The sequence below is a fragment of the Benincasa hispida genome, chromosome 6, assembly GCF_027475165.1.
Source record: "Benincasa hispida cultivar pf3 chromosome 6, pf3_genome.v1.1, whole genome shotgun sequence".
NCBI lineage: Eukaryota > Viridiplantae > Streptophyta > Magnoliopsida > Cucurbitales > Cucurbitaceae > Benincasa > Benincasa hispida.
In genome coordinates, this window is record NC_143483.1 from 17130391 (window position 1) to 17151991 (window position 21601).

The 21601-nt window shown below is 35.5% G+C and overlaps 1 protein-coding gene across 2 annotated transcripts; it reads left to right on the plus strand.

The window, feature by feature from the left end:
• The first annotated feature begins 1352 nt into the window (after nucleotides 1–1352).
• LOC120080187 (uncharacterized) lies at nucleotides 1353–5946 on the plus strand. Of its 2 annotated transcripts, none has more exons than XM_039034759.2 (9): nucleotides 1353–1529; nucleotides 2659–2796; nucleotides 2881–3072; nucleotides 3184–3408; nucleotides 3542–3573; nucleotides 4052–4144; nucleotides 4351–4504; nucleotides 4609–5180; nucleotides 5465–5946. In XM_039034759.2, the coding sequence occupies exons 1-9, from the start codon at nucleotides 1460–1462 to the stop codon at nucleotides 5831–5833; spliced, it is 1845 nt and encodes a 614-aa protein (XP_038890687.1). In that variant the 5' UTR covers nucleotides 1353–1459; the 3' UTR covers nucleotides 5834–5946. The 2 variants fall into 2 exon arrangements, with proteins under 2 accessions (XP_038890687.1, XP_038890686.1); XM_039034758.2 differs by lacking the exon at nucleotides 1353–1529 and adding an exon at nucleotides 2201–2421.
• Nucleotides 5947–21601: the final 15655 nt, after the last annotated feature.

Consider the following 21601-nt stretch of genomic DNA (forward strand, 5'->3'; position numbering starts at 1 on the left):
TGAAGCTATTGTTTCAGTAGTTTATATATATATATATAATAATAATAACTATTATTATTATTATTATAATATATATGTTAATAATTAAAAAAATCGGGGAGGGGGCGGGGTCGGGGATGGGGTGGGGATCCCTTTCTCATCCTTGCCCTGTCCCCGACCGGGGATCCGGTTTGACCCCCATACCCGATCAAACCGGGGATTCCCCTCCTCGATCGGGTTGAGGACCCATTGGGACCCGACCCTGCGGGAAGTTTTGCCATCCCTAGGAGAGAGAGCATGCATGGGGGAGAGAGAATATGCATGGGGGAGAGAAGTATGCATGGATGAGAGAGAAATATAATATATATATATATATAACGTAGGTGAAGACCAAATTGTAAATAGCCACTGATATCAATAAAAATAGAGAGACCAATAGGTCTTTTTGTAAAAAAAACGAAAATGCTTAAGACATTAACGTAATATGTGCCTATTCTTAAGGTCTTTTATGCAAAAATCCAAAAAAAAAAGATCCAACATATCTTCTTCACATATCTGGGAGGGGATAATATTAGATACTTCAAATCACATATTAGACACGTATCTGTCAAGTATCTGGACGTATTCGTATCAAATTCGTATCTGATACCGATTCTCTACACAACTAGAAGTATCTAAGTATCTGTGCTTCCTCAGGCAACACTCCCATCTCCCCCATAAATCTTATTTTTAATAACATTTGGGTGTGTATCGAGTTCTTGTGTGACAAATTAGGTTAGACGACTAGATCTAATAAAAAAATAAGAGTAAGATAAAAAAAAATAATCCAAATATTTTTCTTAATTTATTATGTTTTTTAGTTTAAACTCATTCCTTATTGCATGAGGTGCAAGTATATAATCTCTTTCTTTTGGATTATTTTACATTGTCTACCCAACAAAGAAAAAGAGGAACGAAAGAAAATACCCATTACCTATTACCTATATCATATGATGCAGAATATTCATCTTTGCATTTTAGATACAAAATTGAACTTTAATTAATAACGATTTATTCTAAATATTTTTAAATTTGTAACCATTTAATTTTTTAAACTTTAAATTCTTATAATTTTTTAAATTTTGAATACGCAAATTAGGAATGTTAGAAAATAATTACAAAAGAAAATTAATCACCGAGCAAATAATGAAACGGGTGCAGTTGGCGTAATGAATTTTTTTTAATTATATTAATTAGTTTTAAATTATAAGAATTCAACTGTCAAACTTTCAAATAGTACATTAAAAAGATTTAACCTTTTTTTTTTGACAAAATTAAATTCTTATAATTTAAAACTAATTATTACAATTCAAAAGATTCAACCGTTTCACTATTTCCCCAGTGATTTTAGTTTTCCTCTGTAATCATTTTGTAACATTCATAATTTGCTTCTCCAAATTTTAAAAAATTCTCTCTAGAATCGCTTGACAAAAGATGAATCATGATGAATGAAAAGCTCCAATCCGTCGCCATGTCCTCTGAGAAAGGATTTCAAAAATCTCAAGTCTCAGGTACTTTGCTTTCGATTCTCTGTTCGTAATTTCTATCTAGTTTGATTCGCTTATTGCTGTGCTTTAACTTTCAAGCGAGTCGTGCGACTTTTCGAGCATCGGAAATGCATAATTTCGGTTTTTCTTTTTATGTTCTTCATCTGGAATGGAGTCGCACTGTAGTTTCTTTTCTATGTTTTGTCACTTTGATGAGTAGTGGATTCTTTTTGTCTGTGTGTCTTTTCTCTATTAATTGTTTTCTTAGAAGTCACGATAAATACATGTGGATATTCGGATTCTTTGTCGTATTTTCTTGAATTTCATCTTCTCCTAGTTCTTGTGTACAAATTGTTATTGAATTTTGATTGCTATACATTTTACTTGAATGAATGAGTTTTTTCTTTTCTTTTTTTTTTTCTTCTTATCGATTTTGATGAGCTTTACTGACTCCTCAATCATACGTCTGTGGAAGTTCCTTCTATCATGTCGAGCTTCGTCATGTCAGAGGGAGGATTATTTGGAATTCTACGATGAATGCATGAAAACTCAATTCCGTACATATTGTCTGGAATTGCATCTTCTCTTTTGTCTAAATTGTTCTAGAATTTCGAATTTGTTACATCGTAATTGAATTAGATGCTTGAATCTTGAAATGCCTTTTTATTGATTAAGATGTGGCCAGCTTCTCAATATTGCATCCGTGAAGTTTATTATGTGCGTTCATTTCTAATATACCATGATTATAGAACTTTTAGTTTTATACATCGTACTTGGATGACATAGATGCTTCTCAATATTGCTTCCTTAAAGATATTTTTATTGATTAGATGCGGCTTACAAGCTTTTCAGTCTTGCTTCGGTGCACAATTCTTTTGTGCGCGATCATGGCAACGCTTGGCTTCCTTGTGTCAGGGTATGGTCGTTTCAGCGCCAATAGAAGATTGCTATGTTCTAATTGTTTCTTTGTTATTGTTTTCTTTTTCCTGAGAGGAATTTCTTTGTGGTAGCTGGTTTTAATGATAGCTAACGGAAGAAAGCTTGTCCTTTATAGTTCAAGCTTTCAGGCACATGTATAATCCATCTTCGTCCTGTATCACCTTATCTACTTTTTGCATTCTTAGCTATTTTCTGATTGAATCGTATTTGACAGCAAGCTCAAATATCCGGAAGAAGATTGATGTTCTTAATCGGCATGAAAATAGAGATTCCAAGGAACAGGTGTTACGGGATTCCAAGTGCAATTTGCGCATGAGTCTTGCCTGGGATACCGCCTTCTTTACGAGCCCAGGTACGGCTTATAAAATTTTACTTTTCAGCCTACATTTCTTTGCAAGCCTATAGTTCATTTGACTACCTTAATTGGCACTGACAGGAGTACTGGAACCTGAGGAACTATTTACGGCCTTGAATTCAAGGAATTATGACAATGTGGTTAACATCCTGGGGAACGAGGAACATCTTCTATTATCTTCTCAATCACTAGAACCAGACACTAATAGCAAAGCTGAAAATTACAACTACCGTAACAGCTTAGCTTGGGATAACGGTTTTTTCACTAGTGAAGGTGGTTAGAACGGTCCTGATAATGAGATTTACCTAACTAATAGTATGTTCGTTTGGTATTTCAAAAATGGATGACTTAATCTGTTCGATCAAATGTTTTTCTATATTTCAGGAGTTTTGAACCCTTCTGAATTGGCCATTGTTAACGACGGCTTAAAGAAATCCGAAAGCCATCTAGTTCCCGTTATTGAGGATGAAGTTTGGAGGTCTATGGAATCTAACAACACCTTTGATAGCGAAGGTTCCTCTTTAACTAGACTTGAGATGGATCTTTTTGAAGACATCAGAGCATCTATCCCTAAACCAATTTCTTCAAGGTTTGAACCAGAAAGACCAGGTAATGGAATCTGTAACTCAATATTTGACAGGACCGGGTGGTTCCTCTATGGAATCTAACAACACCTTTGATAGCGAAGGTTCCTCTTTAACTCATTATATTCATCTGGTTTTTTTATTTCCCATCATTTCAGCTTCAGCCGAACCGGGTGGTTCTCGAACTATGGTAATTTCTTGCCTCCATTGAAATTGAAATTAATATTTATAAATCCATCGTTAGTTCTCTAACCTCCATTTGGATTCAAGAAAATTTAAGAAATGATTTTAATCTTGTTATTTGAAATCTGAGAAATGATTTTAAATCAATTATTTTGTTTGGAACGAGGAAGAATTGAGATGAATGTACTTAAAATTTTATGTTTGAATATAGGCTTTTAACTAAAATGTGTTAATTGAAAATTAGAATTTGATAAGATCAATTAAGTAATTTACTTTCAAATCCTATGAAATCTTGGAAAATCCGAGCATTTTAGTCAGGAAAGTTTTTAAGTAAAACTGGATTGAAATCCCTTTAGATTTTAAAATCATTCCATTCCTGCGGTACCAAACAATGGAATTCATTTGAAATCCATTCTGAATTGAAATCTCTTAAAATTATGAGGTTTCAAACAAGCCATAAGTAATATTTTGCACTTATATTTCAGATGAAGGCCAAGGCAACCTGCAGAAAGCAGAGTATTAATAAGCATGGATCAAAGAAGATTATTAAAGATATACCAAAATCCCCAAAAGTGCAGGTATGTTTGGTTTCAGTTGGTTTGGCTTGGGTGATTCGATGATTGGTGTAGTTCTTCAGTTAGCATTTTCCTTGATTCGTGCACATGCAGTTCTTTTCCTTGCGCTAATGCAATATTACAAGCCTATATTTTGAATGTTTTAGAATTTGGCTTTTAGCTCTGTTCATTTCTCTTTATGATTATACTGATAAGTGCTATCTCTTTAGTTGAAACATATGAATGAAAGTAGGGAACATCATCCATCTTCATCCCCCAAACCATTCAAGGCCTCAGAGCAGATTTCAAAAAGTTCAACTAAAATGGCTTCCTTGGGTGAAAAACATGTCAAACTTGGATGTAGGTCTGTGGCTTCGGCATCGGGTATGCATCAACTCAATCAATGTTAAACTCAAATATAATAATTTCGGTTTCTTCGCTTAGATGAAATTCATAATGATCGTACCTATGATTTTCATTTTTTACAGCTGAAGGTTTGGGGAAGTTAAAGAAACCATGTTTTAGGCAGTCGTTAAATTCCATCCATAGCTCCATTCAGTCATTTAGATCATCTCTGTCACGTTATACAACATCCAAAGCCACCCGCCGCCCTCCATCTGAGATAACCATTCGAAAATCACCTCCAAATTTCAGAAGAAAAGTGAACTCCCAAGGTTCGAATATACTCGTCGCCGGTTCATCTTCAGTGACGCCATTGATGAAGAAGACAAAGGCAAGCAAGACAGCAGTGGAAAGTTCTTTCCAGTCCACACCAACATCCTCATGGTATGGATCACCATCACCAGCAAGCTCAATTGATGAATGGCCTTTAGAGTTCTCATCAACTTCTGCAACTCAAAGATGTAATAGAAGTAAACGTAGTTCATATTCCAGTCTTAGAAGTTCTCTTATAGAGAATGAGAATCAAGAATCAGTAGTAAATCGACGACATCGAAAAGACCACAAAAAAGAGGGCAATGCTGATACTTCAAGAATATTAAGAGAAGTAAAACCTTCCGGCCTGCGAATGCCATCACCAAAACACGGATTTTTCGATGCGGTTGGTTCAATTAAAGTCTCCTCTGTTTTTACTTGCTGCATATACATAATACTGTATGAATCTGTTATCTTGTACGTTATTTACGATTTTAAATTTAGGATTAAGAGAAATGCTTTGAATCACTCTATCTAATAATACACTGCTCCCTATCCATGAACGTAGTTAACACACTATTAGTGAATCACGTAAGTCTTTACTCTTTACGTTTTTTTTTTTATTTATCTTCATATGTCGTTTTCATAACTAATACACTTGTTGACACTGAATCTTTTTTCTATGAACAGGAAAATATGTTGGAGTTGGCTACCATTGCTGACGCTAAGCGGGATGTCGTTGCACATCGTATTCGATGTACTAATCTTCAATCTCCTAGAACTCGACTTGGTACCGAGATTCGGATTCGTAAAAGTGGAGGAACACCAGTGTCTATCTCAGCCACAAAAGGTAACAGAAGTCCAACAGTGAAGATATATAAGAAGACAGGACAGTGTATTCAATCTATGAAAGCCGAGAAGAAGATCATCTCTCAATACACTGAGCTAGACGAGAACAAGGAAAATGAGTTCAGTTTCGTTGAAGGTTTAGCCAAGCAGGTTAAATCTATTGGCCTAAATAATAGTGATGCAATTATTCGTCTAAGTAGACGGAATTAGAGCAGTTGAAGAGCGATTTTGAAAAAGCTGAATTCAAAATCACTCAAAACTTTTTTTCTTTCCATAATCCAAAATCAATTTTAAACACTCAATAATTTAAATTTTTAATAGCATGTTTTGGAGTAATTTTTATAATGAAAGTAATTTTAATTTTGAAATCGATCAATATTAATCAATACAAAGTTAAGGGATGGCGATAATAACATCTAAAACTAGGTAGTTTGGTTTGAAAAATAGCAAATTGAAATAAAAAATTGACACCTTTTTGGAGCAGAAGAGATGAAAAAAGCATTTTGAAGAAAAAGAGATGACAAAAGCTTGGGAGAGGTGAGGAAGAAGATGAAATTGAGGAAAGAGAAATAAATCTCTTCAAAATTTCCATCCATGTATGCTTCAATTATTTTTTTAAAAAAAATTAAAAATAATCATTTTTCTAAAATTATTTAAAGAAATATTTTAAAGGTGCCCTGTCCTAATTTGAGTCGTCCAATTAATTTGATTATTTCTTCACCTGTGTACTATCTCTTCAATCCGTGATTGGTCCATATGTATCACATCATTACTTTCAAATATTCTTTTAGCTACAACTTCGTATGACATCTAATTTGAGTGATTCAAAGTTTCTTGGAATAACAAATGTTTGCTATCATTAAAATATATGATACGATTGAAGCTCGTAAAGCTAACATGATCTGACCTCCCACATGGTTTAAAAAATTATTTTTATCGATTTCTTTCTCCCCTCTACTTACATTGATTTATGATTTTTTTTCTTGTGTATTTGTTGCTTAATCATCTATATCACACTCAATAAACCTTAAATAAAATATGTACATTTGAATTGAGATGTTATGTGACTATACATAGTTATTGTTTGTAACTACTGTTGTAGACGTCTTCTTTTTGCTAGATGGTATATGTTGTGTATACATTTATATACATATTTTGTATTTGAGCATTGCCGGTGTATTTCGATGTATTTGTTTTGTTATTTATAAATTTTGGTTTGTGTGCTTTTAACCAATTTGTGGCTAATCTATTAGTTATAAATATTTGTACATACTAGAAGTATAAATAGGAAGAAAAAAGTTCACTCTCATTTTCTATAAATTTGGTGGCCATAGATCTACAAAACTAGACCTTTTATGACATTTTTCATTTTTTCTTTTTATCTTCATGCTAGCCACAATCTTCCTATAACAATATTCGGAACCTTACTTATTGTGTATGATATTTTATACTATGAATATGAATAAAAATGAACCAATTCTCTTATAATGGGGTTGGGGGCCGAAAATTCTTATCTACAATGAATCACTGCTGGTAGGATGAGAGGGGGAAAGTAAAACAAGAATCTTAATGCTAAAGAGGATGAAGGGGACAAGGTGATGATGGTAAATATGTGATCAGTGTGTGTATGCTTATTCTTTGTACTTTTCCATTAACTTTTATACTCTTTTGCATTTGGTAAGTGTATGATATAAATACACTCTATATATACATGGGTGTGGGGTTATTTGTGTAAACCTTGGTATATACAACTATATAGTGGATATTGCTCATATCCTTGCATTTGTGCTTACTATATGTTTGATTATACACATATTTATAGGCATTAGAGAGCCTCTATATAACTTTGTGTGATGTTCAATAATGAAAGTAGAAACCAAAGGTTGGGGGCTAAAAATGTTTGAAAGTTGAAATTGAATAAAGAAAAAACAGAATAGTAATATCAAATGATAACATCATGAGAAATTGGACAAGATGGCCAAAACGGAATACCCAACAGTAAAAATGACCATTTTTTGAATGGTAGTAAAAAATGTAATGTGTAGGGTCCGTCCCTATATTTTATTTCCTTATTTTACCCTCTTAAAATCCCACCCAAAATTCAGTAAATTTCTCGACAAATTTTTAACTTCTTCAACTAGATTTTGTTAGTGATTGTTTGTTTTTAAATATTAGAGATGATTTAAAAATTAATTTAAAAAAATAACAAACTTCTTCAATAAACCCCTTCATTTGACGCCACGCATCGCCTTGCTTCTATTTGCAGCCGCCGGCATCAATTCATCTCCAATTTGGATTTCTATTACCACCGCCGATTTCTCTATTTTTTTTTTATTTTTTTTTTTTTGGGAACGATGATCATGTCTTCGTCATCCAAGAACATTGATCCAAGGTCGAGACTGAACTCTGTAACATATGTGATGGGCCCTTATAAGCTTCCGTCTAGTTTCTAAGATGTTTTATCTCAAGATGAAGGACAATTATCATAGATATCTTGCTATATTCAACATCGGAACTGATATCTGCTATGGTCGTAGATGGGAATGATTCCATTTATCCAGTTGCTATGAAGTAGATATTTCATGTGGGCAAAGAATCAGTAGACACATATCGGACCAATACTTCCAAATATTTGTCACATATCTCATCTAATCTTTTTCAATTTAAAATTAGGCAAAAGCTCGGACCAAACCAAGACTAGAATTATCTAATCTACATATTCACATTTGAGTCCCACAAATCTACCAAAATATAAACCATTTTGATATTTTTAACAAGTTCTTTGTTTATCTTCATACTTCTCTCTCTAATCTTCTTTTTTGCAATATGAGTCACTTTTCTATTACATTTTATTAACTATTGTGCTTCAATATTGCTTGTATGTCAGTGCTTGTATTCTATTTTGTGCTATTGTTATTAACTTGTATGCTAAATTTATCTATATACTAGATTTTTTTTTTTTTAAAAAAAAGTGTACCTTCAATGGATCGATATCCTCATTTTTTAGAAATATATATATTAAAAATATATAAAAAAAAATTACGCATCTTGTTTTTTAAAAATTGACAAATCGTCGATCATCATTACTGTGTCTATGCTTCATAGTCCAGTTGCATGGGTTATTGTAAAGATTGAGACAAAGGATGGTTGGAGTTTGTTTCTTCGTTTGTTATAAGATGACATTATACCATTTGAGTCTAAGGAGATCACTTTCATGTCAGACCAGCAAAAGGTACTATTTTGCTACTTTTTATTAAATAAATTTGTTTATGTGTAATGTTTATGTATTATATGTTGTTGGTTGATTGTGTGTTGTTTTGATTATTTTAAACAGGGTTTAGTTCTGTGTTAGCATTTGTATGCTAGCTTTCAAAAGATGTAAAAGGGATTACATATGAAGAATTGTTTTTGAAATGCTTCAAGAAATTAAGTACTACAAAGAAAGAATTTGATGGGTGGATTAGTGAGATAGCTAAGTTGAATGTCAATGCATACCAATATTTGAGTAACATTCCTTCAAAGTATTGGTCAAAGCATTCCTTTGAAACAAAGTCTAAGTGTGATCTAGTTATGAATAATTTGTCTGAATGTTTTAACTCACTTATATTAAAGGCTAGAGATAAGCCTATTGAAATGTGTGAAATGATTACGAAAATGTGTAGGTATATAGCAAAGTGAATCTAACAAATTTTATATCATAGATTTTATCAAACAAGTAGAGACGACATCCAAAAATATTAATCTCCTAAAGTGAATCATAATAGAGATGTCTACGGACTGGGTGGGGTCGGGGTCAGGGATCCCATTCCCCATCCTTGCTCCCCATTTCATTCTCCATCCTCGTGAACTTCCCACGGGCTGCAGGAATTTGCGGGATCGGGACGGTTCCCACGGAAAATTTTTCCCTAATATTTATATAATAATAATAACGTATATTATAAATATGTAGAAACTAATCGGGGCAGGGTGGGGAATGGGGCTGATGAATGCATTCCCCGTCCCCTTCCTCATTTAGCTCACGGGGAATTTTCCCTCCCCCATTCCTCGTCTAATCGAGAAATCCCCGTCCCGTTCAGGACGGGGTCTCACGAATTCTCGTTTCCGTGGGAAATTGGACATCTCTAAATCACACCCACTATTTGCTAGAAAAATGAGAGAATGCTAAAGTAGGAGTAATATAGTATCACAATTTAAATTTTGGCAATATTGAAACTAAATATCATACTAATTTTCTTTCGATTAGAGATTTTTTTTTTTTTTTTTGTCATTTTTTTTTTTTTTGAAAAAAAAAAGTATTATAATTCTAAGATGAATGTAACTTTCTAATTTAGGGAATACCACGAAAAGAAAACTCTCTGTTAAATTCTACCAACCATTACTTTGACAGCATCAAAATTGCAATATTAGAGTCCAAGTTAATTGCCGTCATTACCAAATTAAAGTGAAAAAAATCCTAAAGAAAAGTTTGAAGAAAAAACAAAACTAAAAACTAAAATGAATCCTACTAAAATGTAAATACAAAAGTTCAAATTAATACATATATAAAAGTTCAAATTAATACATATAAGAATGGTGTTGATTGGTTGGTGTGTAATGTTGTTTAGTTTGTGGTCGATAGGGGTTGACTCCTATTGCTTTGTAATATTTTATTTTAGATTTTTGTATGAGTTTTTACTCTGATTTTTCATCTATAATGGATGTATAAAGCCCAACTAAGGTAAACAATAGGGAAATTGGAGTGTATGGCGGAATTTGAGGTTTCATTCTGAAAAATAGCAAAACCACCTAGGAATAAGAATTATGGCAACTCGTGTGACATACACAGGGCCACAAATTTCCAAATCCCTGAGAAATCCTTGATTTGCGGACCTTATTTGTAGATGTTGTTGTATATATACAGAGTAATTGTTGATATTTTGAGGCGCATATTCCATCAAATTTATCGTTCCAACAATTTGTGGAATATATCCAAGGTAAACTTTTCCTCTCCGATGAGTTAACTATATCTCATTTGACAATGTATCGGACTGGTTCTGTCAATTTGAATCTTGTTAGCGTTGTCAAAGATAAAGATATTTTGTGGTTGATGTCAGTGTTATCAGATTCCCCCAAATTGATTTATGTGTAGTGGTTGACCATGTCTCATCTATTGCCCCAAACACTCGAAATACACTGTATTTGAATAATGAATCAGCAAACATTGATCGTTCTTCCTACTACAAGAAAAACCACCTTTCTTAACGTTTGCAATTTTAAATACTTGACGTTTTTATGATTTATGAAAAAATGTCAAGAAATGTCTTAAAGAAGCAGAGATTTCCTAAAAATATTGTACTTGACGTTTTAAAAATGTCAAGTTCAATTAATGATTTCTTGATGTTTTTAAAACGTCAAGAATATTAAAATATACAAGGCAACATTGCAATGCTAAAAAGTAGCGTTGCAACGCTATGAATTTTGACGAAAAAATGAAAAACATGCGTGCCTCACACAAACAGTGTTGCAATGCTATAAGACAGATTTAAAAGAAATTGTTCAGTCGAACTGCTCATTTTTCTTTCTTCTCCTTGCACGCACACAGCATTGCAACGCTCTCAATAGCGTTGCAACACTACGTGTTTTGACGAAAAAATAGCGCGCCTCGCAAAAAACGTTGCAACGCTCTCAATAGCGTTGCAACGCTATAAGACAAATTTAAAAGAAATTTTTCAGTCGAACTGCTCATTTTTCTTTCTTCTCCTTGCAAAATTTCTACAATTCTTCTTGGTTTTTCACTTCCCTTTGATGCATCTTTGTTATTCCATCAATCTTGAAGAGACTCTTCATTGAGGTAAGTAGATTTAGTTTAGATTAGGTTTAATTCTTGATTTTCTTGGTTTGAGGCATGAACTTTCAAAGTTAGGGCTTGATTATTTTGGTTTGAGACTTGAACTTTCAAAGTTAGGACTTAATCTCTTAGGTATATTCTTGAATCTCATAATAAATTCTTCTTTAATATTGTTCTTGGTTTGAAGCATGAACTTTCAAAGTTAGGACTTAATTTTATTCCATCAATTTTGAAGAGATTCTTCGTTGAGGTAAGTAGATTTAGTTTAGATTAGGTTTAATTCTTGCTTTCTTGGTTTGAGGCATGAACTTTTAAAGTTATGGTTTGATTTTATTCCATCAATCTTGAAGAGATTCTTCATTGAGGTAAGTAAATTTAGTTTGGATTGGGTTTAATTTTTTATTTTCTTGGTTTGAGGCATGAACTTTGGTTTAAATGCATCTTTCTTGCTTTATTTGAAGTCATTTGCACTTTCCCTTTTGTAGGATATTTTACATTGATCTTGATGTGTAGAGCAAAGTTGGGGATTTTCTTTTTGAAACTTTGTGCTTGTATCATTTGTAGGATATTTTATACGAAGTGGTTCTTTATTGACGTCAAGGTGTTGCTTTTCCTTCAAGAGATATGATCTAAAATTAGGTACCATAGTACAATGTCAAAGGTAGTTTTGAATTGGAACATGTGATAATTGTTATGTGGGTAGATGGATAGTTTTAATAGAAGGTTTGGAAATGTATGTTTTGAAATTGTTCATATTTGGTTGACGGTAAGAATTATGTTCCTCATATTGTTTTAGAAGGGCCTATAGAGGTCTATCTATATTCTTCTAATTAACTTACAAAATCTTGAGTTCAAGGTGGGCTATGTTATTCTTGTGGAGGCAGGAGCATAGTGAGCGAGATTTGGCTAGGTGGAAATTTTGTTGATATATAAGATTGAAAATGCGTGTATTGTTTATTTGATTGGTGAATGTATGTCATATATATACCAAATGTGGTTGTTAAATTAAAATACAGAAACAATTATAGGTAAAAACATCAACATTACATATTTTTTTAAAAAAATCACAAGCAAATTTCTTGACTTTTTTCCTTGTCAAGATTATAGATATTTTTGACATTTTTTCGTTGTCAAGAACGCTCATATTCTTAACATTTCAAACATGTCAAGTGTCAGTGTTTCTTGACATTTTTTAAATGTCAAGTGTCACTCTTCTTAACGTTTTTAAAACATTAAGAAAATTGACATTCTTGATACTGACTTCCTTGACGTTTTTTAAAAAAACGTCAAGAAAAGTGATTCTTTATATTTAAAAAAGTGTCAAGAAACACTATTTTTGTAGTAGTGTCCTAACATCCTAAGTGAAGGAACTCTTATTCAAGAGTACCTACGAGCGGAAGTGGATCTTTCCAATTCATTGTGACAGAATTACCGCATATACATTCAAAACATATTAATATGCATTCATAATGCTAAAGAGATCAAGAGATCATACCAGATGAGGATTTCTCCTTCACAGAAAGTCTAAAACCTAACCGTCTACCTCAAACAATCACCACTCAGACAGAAGGAGACGGAGAAGACAACACCATTCAGAGCCCTCAGTATTCTTGGAGTGAGAATCCAATGTGTGGGCTTTGTTCAGATTTGGTAGAGGGAAGGAGGAAGAGAGGCCGTACACAACGATCAAGCAAGTGGGAGATGAGGTCGTCTATCGCATAGACAAGATGCTTGATCGTTTATGTTAAGTATACGATCATGTAGGAAAAAGTAAGCAATCGTCTAAACGATTGTGTAGGAAAATGTAAGCGATCGTGTAGGAAAAGGGTGAGCAATCGTCCAAACGATTGTGTAGGAAAAACTAAGCGATCATCTATACGATCGTTTAGTAAATATCGGGAGCTAAACAACCGTTTAGTTAATAGCACGCGAAAGTGTAATCGGTAGGCGATCACTTAGCAATATCGTATATGTAAGCGATCGTGCAGTCACTATCGTATAGATACTGATTTTCTAAATGATAACACTTTCTTTAACACGATGTCCGCGCCATCTGACTCCTGCACACTGTCAGCTATTTATAATGCACTCATCTGTTATTTTTTAACAGAAAAGACACCATCCCATTTCCTTTATAACCGTTCAATGAATGTGATCTTATCATATTCATTACATATAAATTAATATCATATATTAATTATAATATTTTCCTCTACTAGATGTAAATCATATTTATATCCAATTTTCTCCAAATTAATGTATCTCATACAAGTCGATCATATCATATATAATTAACTAGTTCAATTATATCATATATAATCGAACTCTCTCTTGTCAATTTAAACATTTCAAACTGACCCAAAAACTGACTCTCAACTTGTATCCAAACTACCAAGGGGACTTTATGGACCTATGGCTCGAAGTTCCAACGGTACGTGAATAGCTGACTAAACTCTTTAGTCACGATATCCAATATCCGTTAACTGTCAGATATTCCACTAAAGACCGACAGTTGAACTCTTCTTGCTATAGATATATTTCTATGTCCATTGGATATAACCAATCATTAGTACGATGACCCTTTACAGATGCTCGTCATTACAGCAGGCCAATTTACCGTTTTTCCCCTGTAATTACATCTTCCTCCTTAAGTACCACTAATTCCTCTAATGAACAATACAACATAGTCCTACTATGTGTGAACACCTCTCGGGCCATGAAAAGTGTGTCGCGCCACATTGTTCAAGTCTCGGGATCAGCCCTTAAGAGAGAAATCTATCTACTTACCCCTACTTTAGGGAAAGAGTGAACTCTATCTTATGAAGTTGAGTTCTCAGCTCTCAAATCAGATGAATCCCCAAAATGGTAGGTTTGAGTCGGTATTTTGGCCACTCACACCCATGCAAATCAAAGGACCACCCTTAATGGCAAGAGTTCCCAACTTACTCAGGATTGAGGTCATGTTACTTATGGTCATCCTAGTGAAGTGAAATCTCAGTCATGAACGGTGTTATATGACAAGACATTAACACTTCGAGGTCAAGTCTTGTACAAACTCTTTGTATAGGACTTCCCCGCTCACATGTCCACTAAACAAATAATCAGGATCATACCATCTATGACAATCACAACATTTGTAACAATTCCACAAAGCAGGCCTCATCCGTAGTGTTACCAGGATAAGGTATCCCTCCTATATCCATATACTACAGACTATTGTTGTTGTCACTTAATACATGATCCACTTGTATGTCACTACATACATGCTTAAGTTACATAAAAACAACCAGGGATATTAAGTTTATTAGTTTGTAGTAAAATAAAAAACATCTAAATGTGAAAAGTCAAGTAGTGAAATAAATATCATTTATATTATACATCACAAGTGTTCGTACAAAGTTGTTTACAAACTATTAGACATGAGACTTTAGGGCACAAACCCCAACAATCTCCCACTAGTCCTAAAGCGAAGTGGGGAGTACAAGTAAACAGGTACAAAAAAATAAACTAGGGCATAAAAACCCAGTGATACAAAATCTCCCACTTTCCCTAGTCCAACCACGGGCGATCCCGTAGACCCATGCTCTGAAGGTGACCCTCAAACACTGTAGCCGTGAGAGCTTTCGTAAACGGATCAATGACATTTTGCTCCTAGGCGATCTTCGTGATGATCACATCTTCTCAATGCACTATCATGCGAATCGACCTAACATGGCAACTGGTGAAAAAGTTTCCCCATAATCGACTCCCTCCACTTGGGTATAACCCTTTGTCACAAGTCGAACCTTGAAGGTTTGCACCTTCCCATCAGCACCCCGTTTGCGCTTGTAGATCCATTTACAACCTAAAGGTCTTACCCCATCAGATTGATCTATAAGATCCCATACCGAGTTGAAGTACATCGACTCCATCTCGAGATTCATGGCATTAACCCATTCATTCTGGTCAACATCCTCCATTGCCTTTTCATATGACAACGGGTCCTCAACGTCACCATCTGTCACCATAACTAGGATTCTGTGAAATCCAGATAGCGATCAGGCGGGTTCGTAACCCTTCCACTGCGTCAAGGTTCCCTCAACTCTTGAGGTGGAACCGACCTACTAGATGAACTATCATCAACAATTCTGGTTGATGAAGCAGGTCGTTCAACAACTCTTGTTGAAGTTTCAGTAGTTTCTTGCAGTTTCTTTGGAAAGCTCACTTAACACAACTTTACTACGTGGACTGTGCTCCCTGATATGATCTTCCTCTAGGAAAGTAGCATTCGTGGAAACAAACACCTTGTTTTCGAACGGATCATAAAAGTAACCTCCTCGTGTATCTTTGGGGTAGCCTACAAAGAGGCACAACCTCGATCGTGATTCCAACTTCTTGGGATTTGCCTCAAGCACATGTGTGGGTAACCCCATATGAGGAAGTGACGTAAACTAGTTTTACGCCCGTTCCACGACTCCAGAGGTGTTTTTGTAACACTTTTAGAAGGAGCACAGTTGAGAATATATATCGCAGTCTCCACTGCGAAACCCCAAAATGAGTTCGATAAGGAAGCGTAACTCATCATCGAACCATGTCCAAGGTTCTGTTTCTCCTCTCTGCTACACCATTTTGTTAAGGTGTACCCGGTGCCGAGAGTTAGGAAACGATTCCATGTTCTAATAAATAATCCTGGAACTCAGAATCCAAAAACTCTTCACCTCAATCTGATCGAAGTGTTTTTATTCGTCTATCCAAAGCATTCTCAACTTCGGCCTTAAATAATTTGAACTTTTCAAAAGATTTAGACTTTCGTTGCATCAGATAGACATACCCAGACCTCGAGTAATCATCAGTTAAACTGATAAAGTACTCATAGCCTCCTCGAGCTCGCACATTCATAGGACCACAAAGGTCAGAATGTACTAATTCAAGAGGCTCGATAACCTTTTTCAGTGAAAGGTCGTTTAGTCATCTTATCTTTAAGCAAGATTCGCACACTGGTAAAGAATTTTCCTCTAACTCGCTTAGAAGGCCATTCTTCACTAATCTCTCAATCCTACTGAGATTGATGTGCCCTAATCGAAAGTGCCAAAGTCAGGCATTTTCTTTTGGAGAAACTCGTTGGTGTTTAGATTGAGTTACGACAGATTTAAACATCTCTATGTTATGGAGGGAACTTAAGGCTAAAGGTCTTAGCACATACAAGTTATTTTCCAATTTAGTTGTACAAATTTCAACACCATCCTTACAAATAAATGTTTTATTCAATTTGAAAGAAATAGTGTAATTGTATTGTAACAGACACTTTATAGAAATAAGGTTCCTTTTTAGTTCAAGAACTACAAAAACATCTTTTAATATAAGAAATCTATTCTGTAAAGTAAACTGGATGTCTCCCACTGCCACAGCTGAGACGACTGCCCGGTGCCTACTCGCATCGTCATCTAACCAGCCACTAACTATCGCCAAGATCTAGTCCCCTGAAAAGAAGAATATACATGATTAGTGGTGCCTGAATCTATTGTCCAAGCAGAATCATCATTCTCCACTAAAAAAGTTTCTAATACGAGAAAATCATATTTACCATTGTCTGCCTTGGCCTTAGCCTTGGCAGCCTTCTTTTTCTTCAGATAACAAGGATAATTCCTCTTCTAGTGTCCGTTCTAGTTATAGTGGAAACGTTTTCCTTTTTCAACCGGTGGTGGATGCTTCTTCAGGGCGACAGATGGCGGGTTAGCTGGCGCATTCCCTTTCTCTTTACCACCCTTTTTCTTCTTCCCCTTTCCAGAGTTAAAAGTTGAAGGCAGACTTTGTTCCAGAGTCAAATCTCGATAGAACTTTTTAGAGGATGAGACAACATGTGCCTCACCTCCTTTTTTCTCCTTCTTTATAGCAAGTATTGGTAAGTCTACAACTCATTGAGGAAAGTGGTGAGGGAGTAGTCCACTTTGTTAAGAATCATATTGCTAACAAAATGGAGGAAGCTCTCCGGTAATGAATGCGGGATAATGCTAACCTGACTGCCCTCATCGATTTTAGACCCATTCATCTCCACCACATTAAAGTGGGCCATCATATTCAGCACGTGTTCTCGAATAGAGGTGCCTTCCTCCATTTTGGAGCTGAAGATGTGTTTCAGAGCCTCATGCTTAAGCTGTCCAGACGGCTGTCCGAACATTCCCCGCAAGGACTCCATGATCTCACGAGTTGATACCATGGACTCGTGTTTCTTGGCCAACACATTACTAAGACTGGCCAGAATATAGGCTCGGGTCTTCTCGTTTGCTCGTGTCCAACGCTCGTACGCTGGCCGAACATTTCGAGTATCGTTCTGAGGTGGAATAAGAGGACATTCCTCCGTAAGAACAAACTTTAGATCCTCAAATGATGAGTATCGTCATATGTTTCCAACTTGAATAGTTTTGGCCATTTAGTTTTTCGACGCTAAGTAAATTGATAGTGGTTGATGCCACTAAAAAACGTTGCTGAAAAAATGAATAACCTTTTATAAGACTTTGCAAAAATCACATTTTTTAATTAACCAATTAATTTTAGCAAAACAGATTCCAAGTACCCTAAGTGAAAAGACTTCTATTTTGCAATGATGCCCCAGCGAGGTAAGACAAACGTCACCGGTGGGGTGATCAGATTTCCTTTCACTGGAATGATACATTCTCAATCATTGGGCAGAACCAAATCTTGGAACTAAACCTAATAGCCACCATTTGTTCGGTCTAAAATAGTTAACCCTTAACAATCCTACGTAAGTGTAGCCCCTCATTTTCGGCCCTAGAATCCCGTCCTAATACGCTCACCGTAGGGAAAAAACAGATTAGGACAAGAGACTAAGTAACCTTGTCCTCTACAGGAGATCAAATAAAAAGACGTGCAAAACAACCATCCTATAAGGGGATAGGGTGCCACGAGGCGATGCGCAAAAACTTTATTCAATCCAACGAGGGAGACCGAGGGATATGTCATCGTACTTCCCGCTCCCACTTACTATGAACACTCTCTCCATCCACCTTGATATTAACCTACCCAAACACCATCTGTTAGGGGGACACGTCAAAGGTGCCTCGAGACCGAGGGTAGATCTCACGGTGTGAACTATGAGGGAGAAACGTGAGAGATGAAAATGAAGCATCAAATGCCCCAAGAACCTTCCACTGAATGTTCTACCTAAGGGTTTATTAACTTAGACATTCCGGCTACTAATGATGATCTAAGTCATTTATTAAGTTTGCTCAAAAACAACTTTTGTCTTTGAAAAAAAAAACCTAGTCACATTAAACTCTTTAATGGATTAACCTTAATTTGTATGCATGCATCAAATCTATCTAAATAACCTTTCCAGGTAGGTTCTCATATAGGGGTGTTCTGATGTCGTCATCTTAAATACCCCAGCCTAGACAGAACCCACCTTCGATAAAAGGTCTACTATAGATAGACTTGCTACATATTAATCTTTTACTAATTATTTTAGTTATAATTTCATTTTATAACCATTTATAAAATAAATAACTAAAACACTCATCCCATATAACGCTTATAAATATAACGTTAAAAAAATAAAGCACACATAAATATAACCCTTATATTATATGATGCATGAGCATGTACTTATGTAAATTAAAATATGCTTCTCTAAATTATAACAATTACAATAAAGAGATGATGCATGACCAATGCATAACCTAAGGTGGGATTTACTATATGTGCATATCATATAACATATTAAAAAAATATATCGCATGTAATAAATAAAGGATTAATAGACCGGGATGAGCCTTTACAAAAATCGGAATTAAATAATCCTATCTATTACATTTTTCATCGAGCAAACCGATTCACAGGCGAACCGGGTCTTGAACTGCCAGGAGGACTCCATCGTGTAGTAAACGTCGTAGGTAGATGATCGTCCAACGCGCACTAGACGATAGAAGCAAAATTAAACGATCGCGTAGATGACAACGAGGTTGCGAAGCCTGATCGTCTATGCGATCGCTTAACGCGGCGACAGGTAAACGATTTATCTTGTGTTACTAAGCGATTGTTTAATTAGTTACTAAGAGATGAAGCTTACTGACCAAAATGATTATCTATGCGATCACTTAACGCGACGACAGGTAAATGATGCATTATTTTATGCAGTGAAATAATGAAAGGAAATTGCGGTGATGGAAAATGCGTTGTGCAACAAGTTTTCTCAGCAGAACCCAAGTATAAATCCTACTGAGTTTTCTAGTAAATCCAGGGTCGAACTCGGGGACTAAGGAAAACAATATGCGGTAGTAATTTTTAAGATCACTTTGCGCTAACAAATAAATTAATGGTTTTAGTTGGTTTGTTGTTTGAAGTATGAAAAGTATGCGGCGGATTTGAGAAAAGATTGATTATGTGATAGACACACTGAGTATGCGGAGGAATGGGTTGAGAAGGTCTTTAGCTAGCGTTTCCCAAGAATGCGTTCAAACTATGCGATCGTGCTACACTCATGCGACAACAAATCATTTTCCAATGTAAATGCGTTAGCTCCTGATTCTAGGACGCATGCGTTGAATGCGATAATGTCTATAGAGCTTATTTCTAAGTCTCTACTTCTTGCCTATGCGATGATGCAAGATGCACTCAAGGACAAGATAACCGCATACAATCATAACCTATCTCTAGGATGCATGTGATGCGTTAATAGCAAACAACACTTATTCCTAAGCTCCTATCTCTTGATTATGCATTTCTAATCTGACTCTCTCGAGCCTAGATTCTAACCTGACTTTTCCAAGCCTAGATTCTATCCTTAGACTACCCTCTCGAGTATCTCTAATGGACGAATGACGCATACATAATACAAGATAATCGCATAGAATGAAGATCCCCAGTTATGCTAGCTAAGTGCTTTTTAACCCATTCGACAGATTTAGCTACTCATGCATAATATACAGATAGTGAACAGATATAAAGATGTAAATTCCATTTCTATATATAAGTTCAGAGTACAAAATGACAATGGAAGATAAGGGTAGAGAGCTTGTTAGCAATTCCTTATTTCCCAAAGCTTTTACACTGTTAACTCTATTCTGTTCAAAAGATATTCCTGCTTCCGTAGGAGTTTGCCCTCTCTCTGATCTCGACACTTCCGGCACTCTTCCAAGTTCCCCGGAACGATCTCTCGGTAAAATCTCACTTCCCTCGATTCCGCCTTCTAAGTAAAAGAAAAACTAAGAATAAGGCTACTTCTAACTATGGAGAAATTTTCTACTGAGCGAACTAGACTAACTCCTTTACTAAAGATAGCCTTTAGTATTTATAGAGCTTCGAGGTAAAAGGCTTCTTCTCTCTTATGATTGCACTGATGGGATGGTATTAATTCTCTGTCTGATGCGTTGAATATTTGTCACCGAAAAGTTGAGTGTACTTCCTACAGTAGGTCGTTAACGGCTTGTCAACTTAATTCGGAATCAACCGTCATCATCTTTCTATCCCATCGTGATTTTTATGCTTTTCACCCAGATGCGCCCACCAAGATGCACCGGCTCTATGCGGCAACCTTCTTAAGCAGATAATTGCGAGTGCAAATGATCGCATAGCCTAGTGTTAACGTAATCTCTTAAAATGCTCGGCCATTGATTTCTTTGGATCATCATCCGCCTTGCGTCAACGCATATTCTACACAAAAATACACAAGTTAACTATTTTCATGCGATGGACGCATGCAACTGCAATATTGTGAACTAAATGCTTTTGGATGCAATAATGTATATTTTTATCATCGCAACCCTGCATTGTTTCACAACTTAGCACTGTAATAACGTACATTTCTACCTGTTATCAGTAAACGATTTATTTTGCATTACTAAGTGATCGTTTAGTCAGTTACGAAGCGATGAATCTAGCTGACCAAAATGATCGTCTATGTATGCGCACGTTAAGCGATACGCGAGCATCCAATTGTCTGCATGATGCGATCGATAGAGATCGTGTACCCCATCATTTACACGATGTGATCAACCCTTGATCGCATACCCCCATCGTCTAACCGATGCGATCAACAGTGATCGCGTACTCCATCGTCTGCACGATGCGATCAACTCTTGATTGTCTCCTTCCTCGAAAAACCACAACGCTTACTCCGATCTTCTTAACGAATGACTCAAAACCTAAACAGACTT

Bases quoted from the DNA above. Each gene is read 5' to 3' on its own strand.
- LOC120080187 (XM_039034758.2), top strand. From the start codon at position 2,292: ATGCTTCTCAATATTGCTTCCTTAAAGATATTTTTATTGATTAGATGC. The intron at 3,073-3,183 runs GTGGTTAGAACG...TCTATATTTCAG, and splicing joins CGGTTTTTTCACTAGTGAAG to GAGTTTTGAACCCTTCTGAA. The intron at 4,505-4,608 runs GTATGCATCAAC...CATTTTTTACAG, and splicing joins GTCTGTGGCTTCGGCATCGG to CTGAAGGTTTGGGGAAGTTA.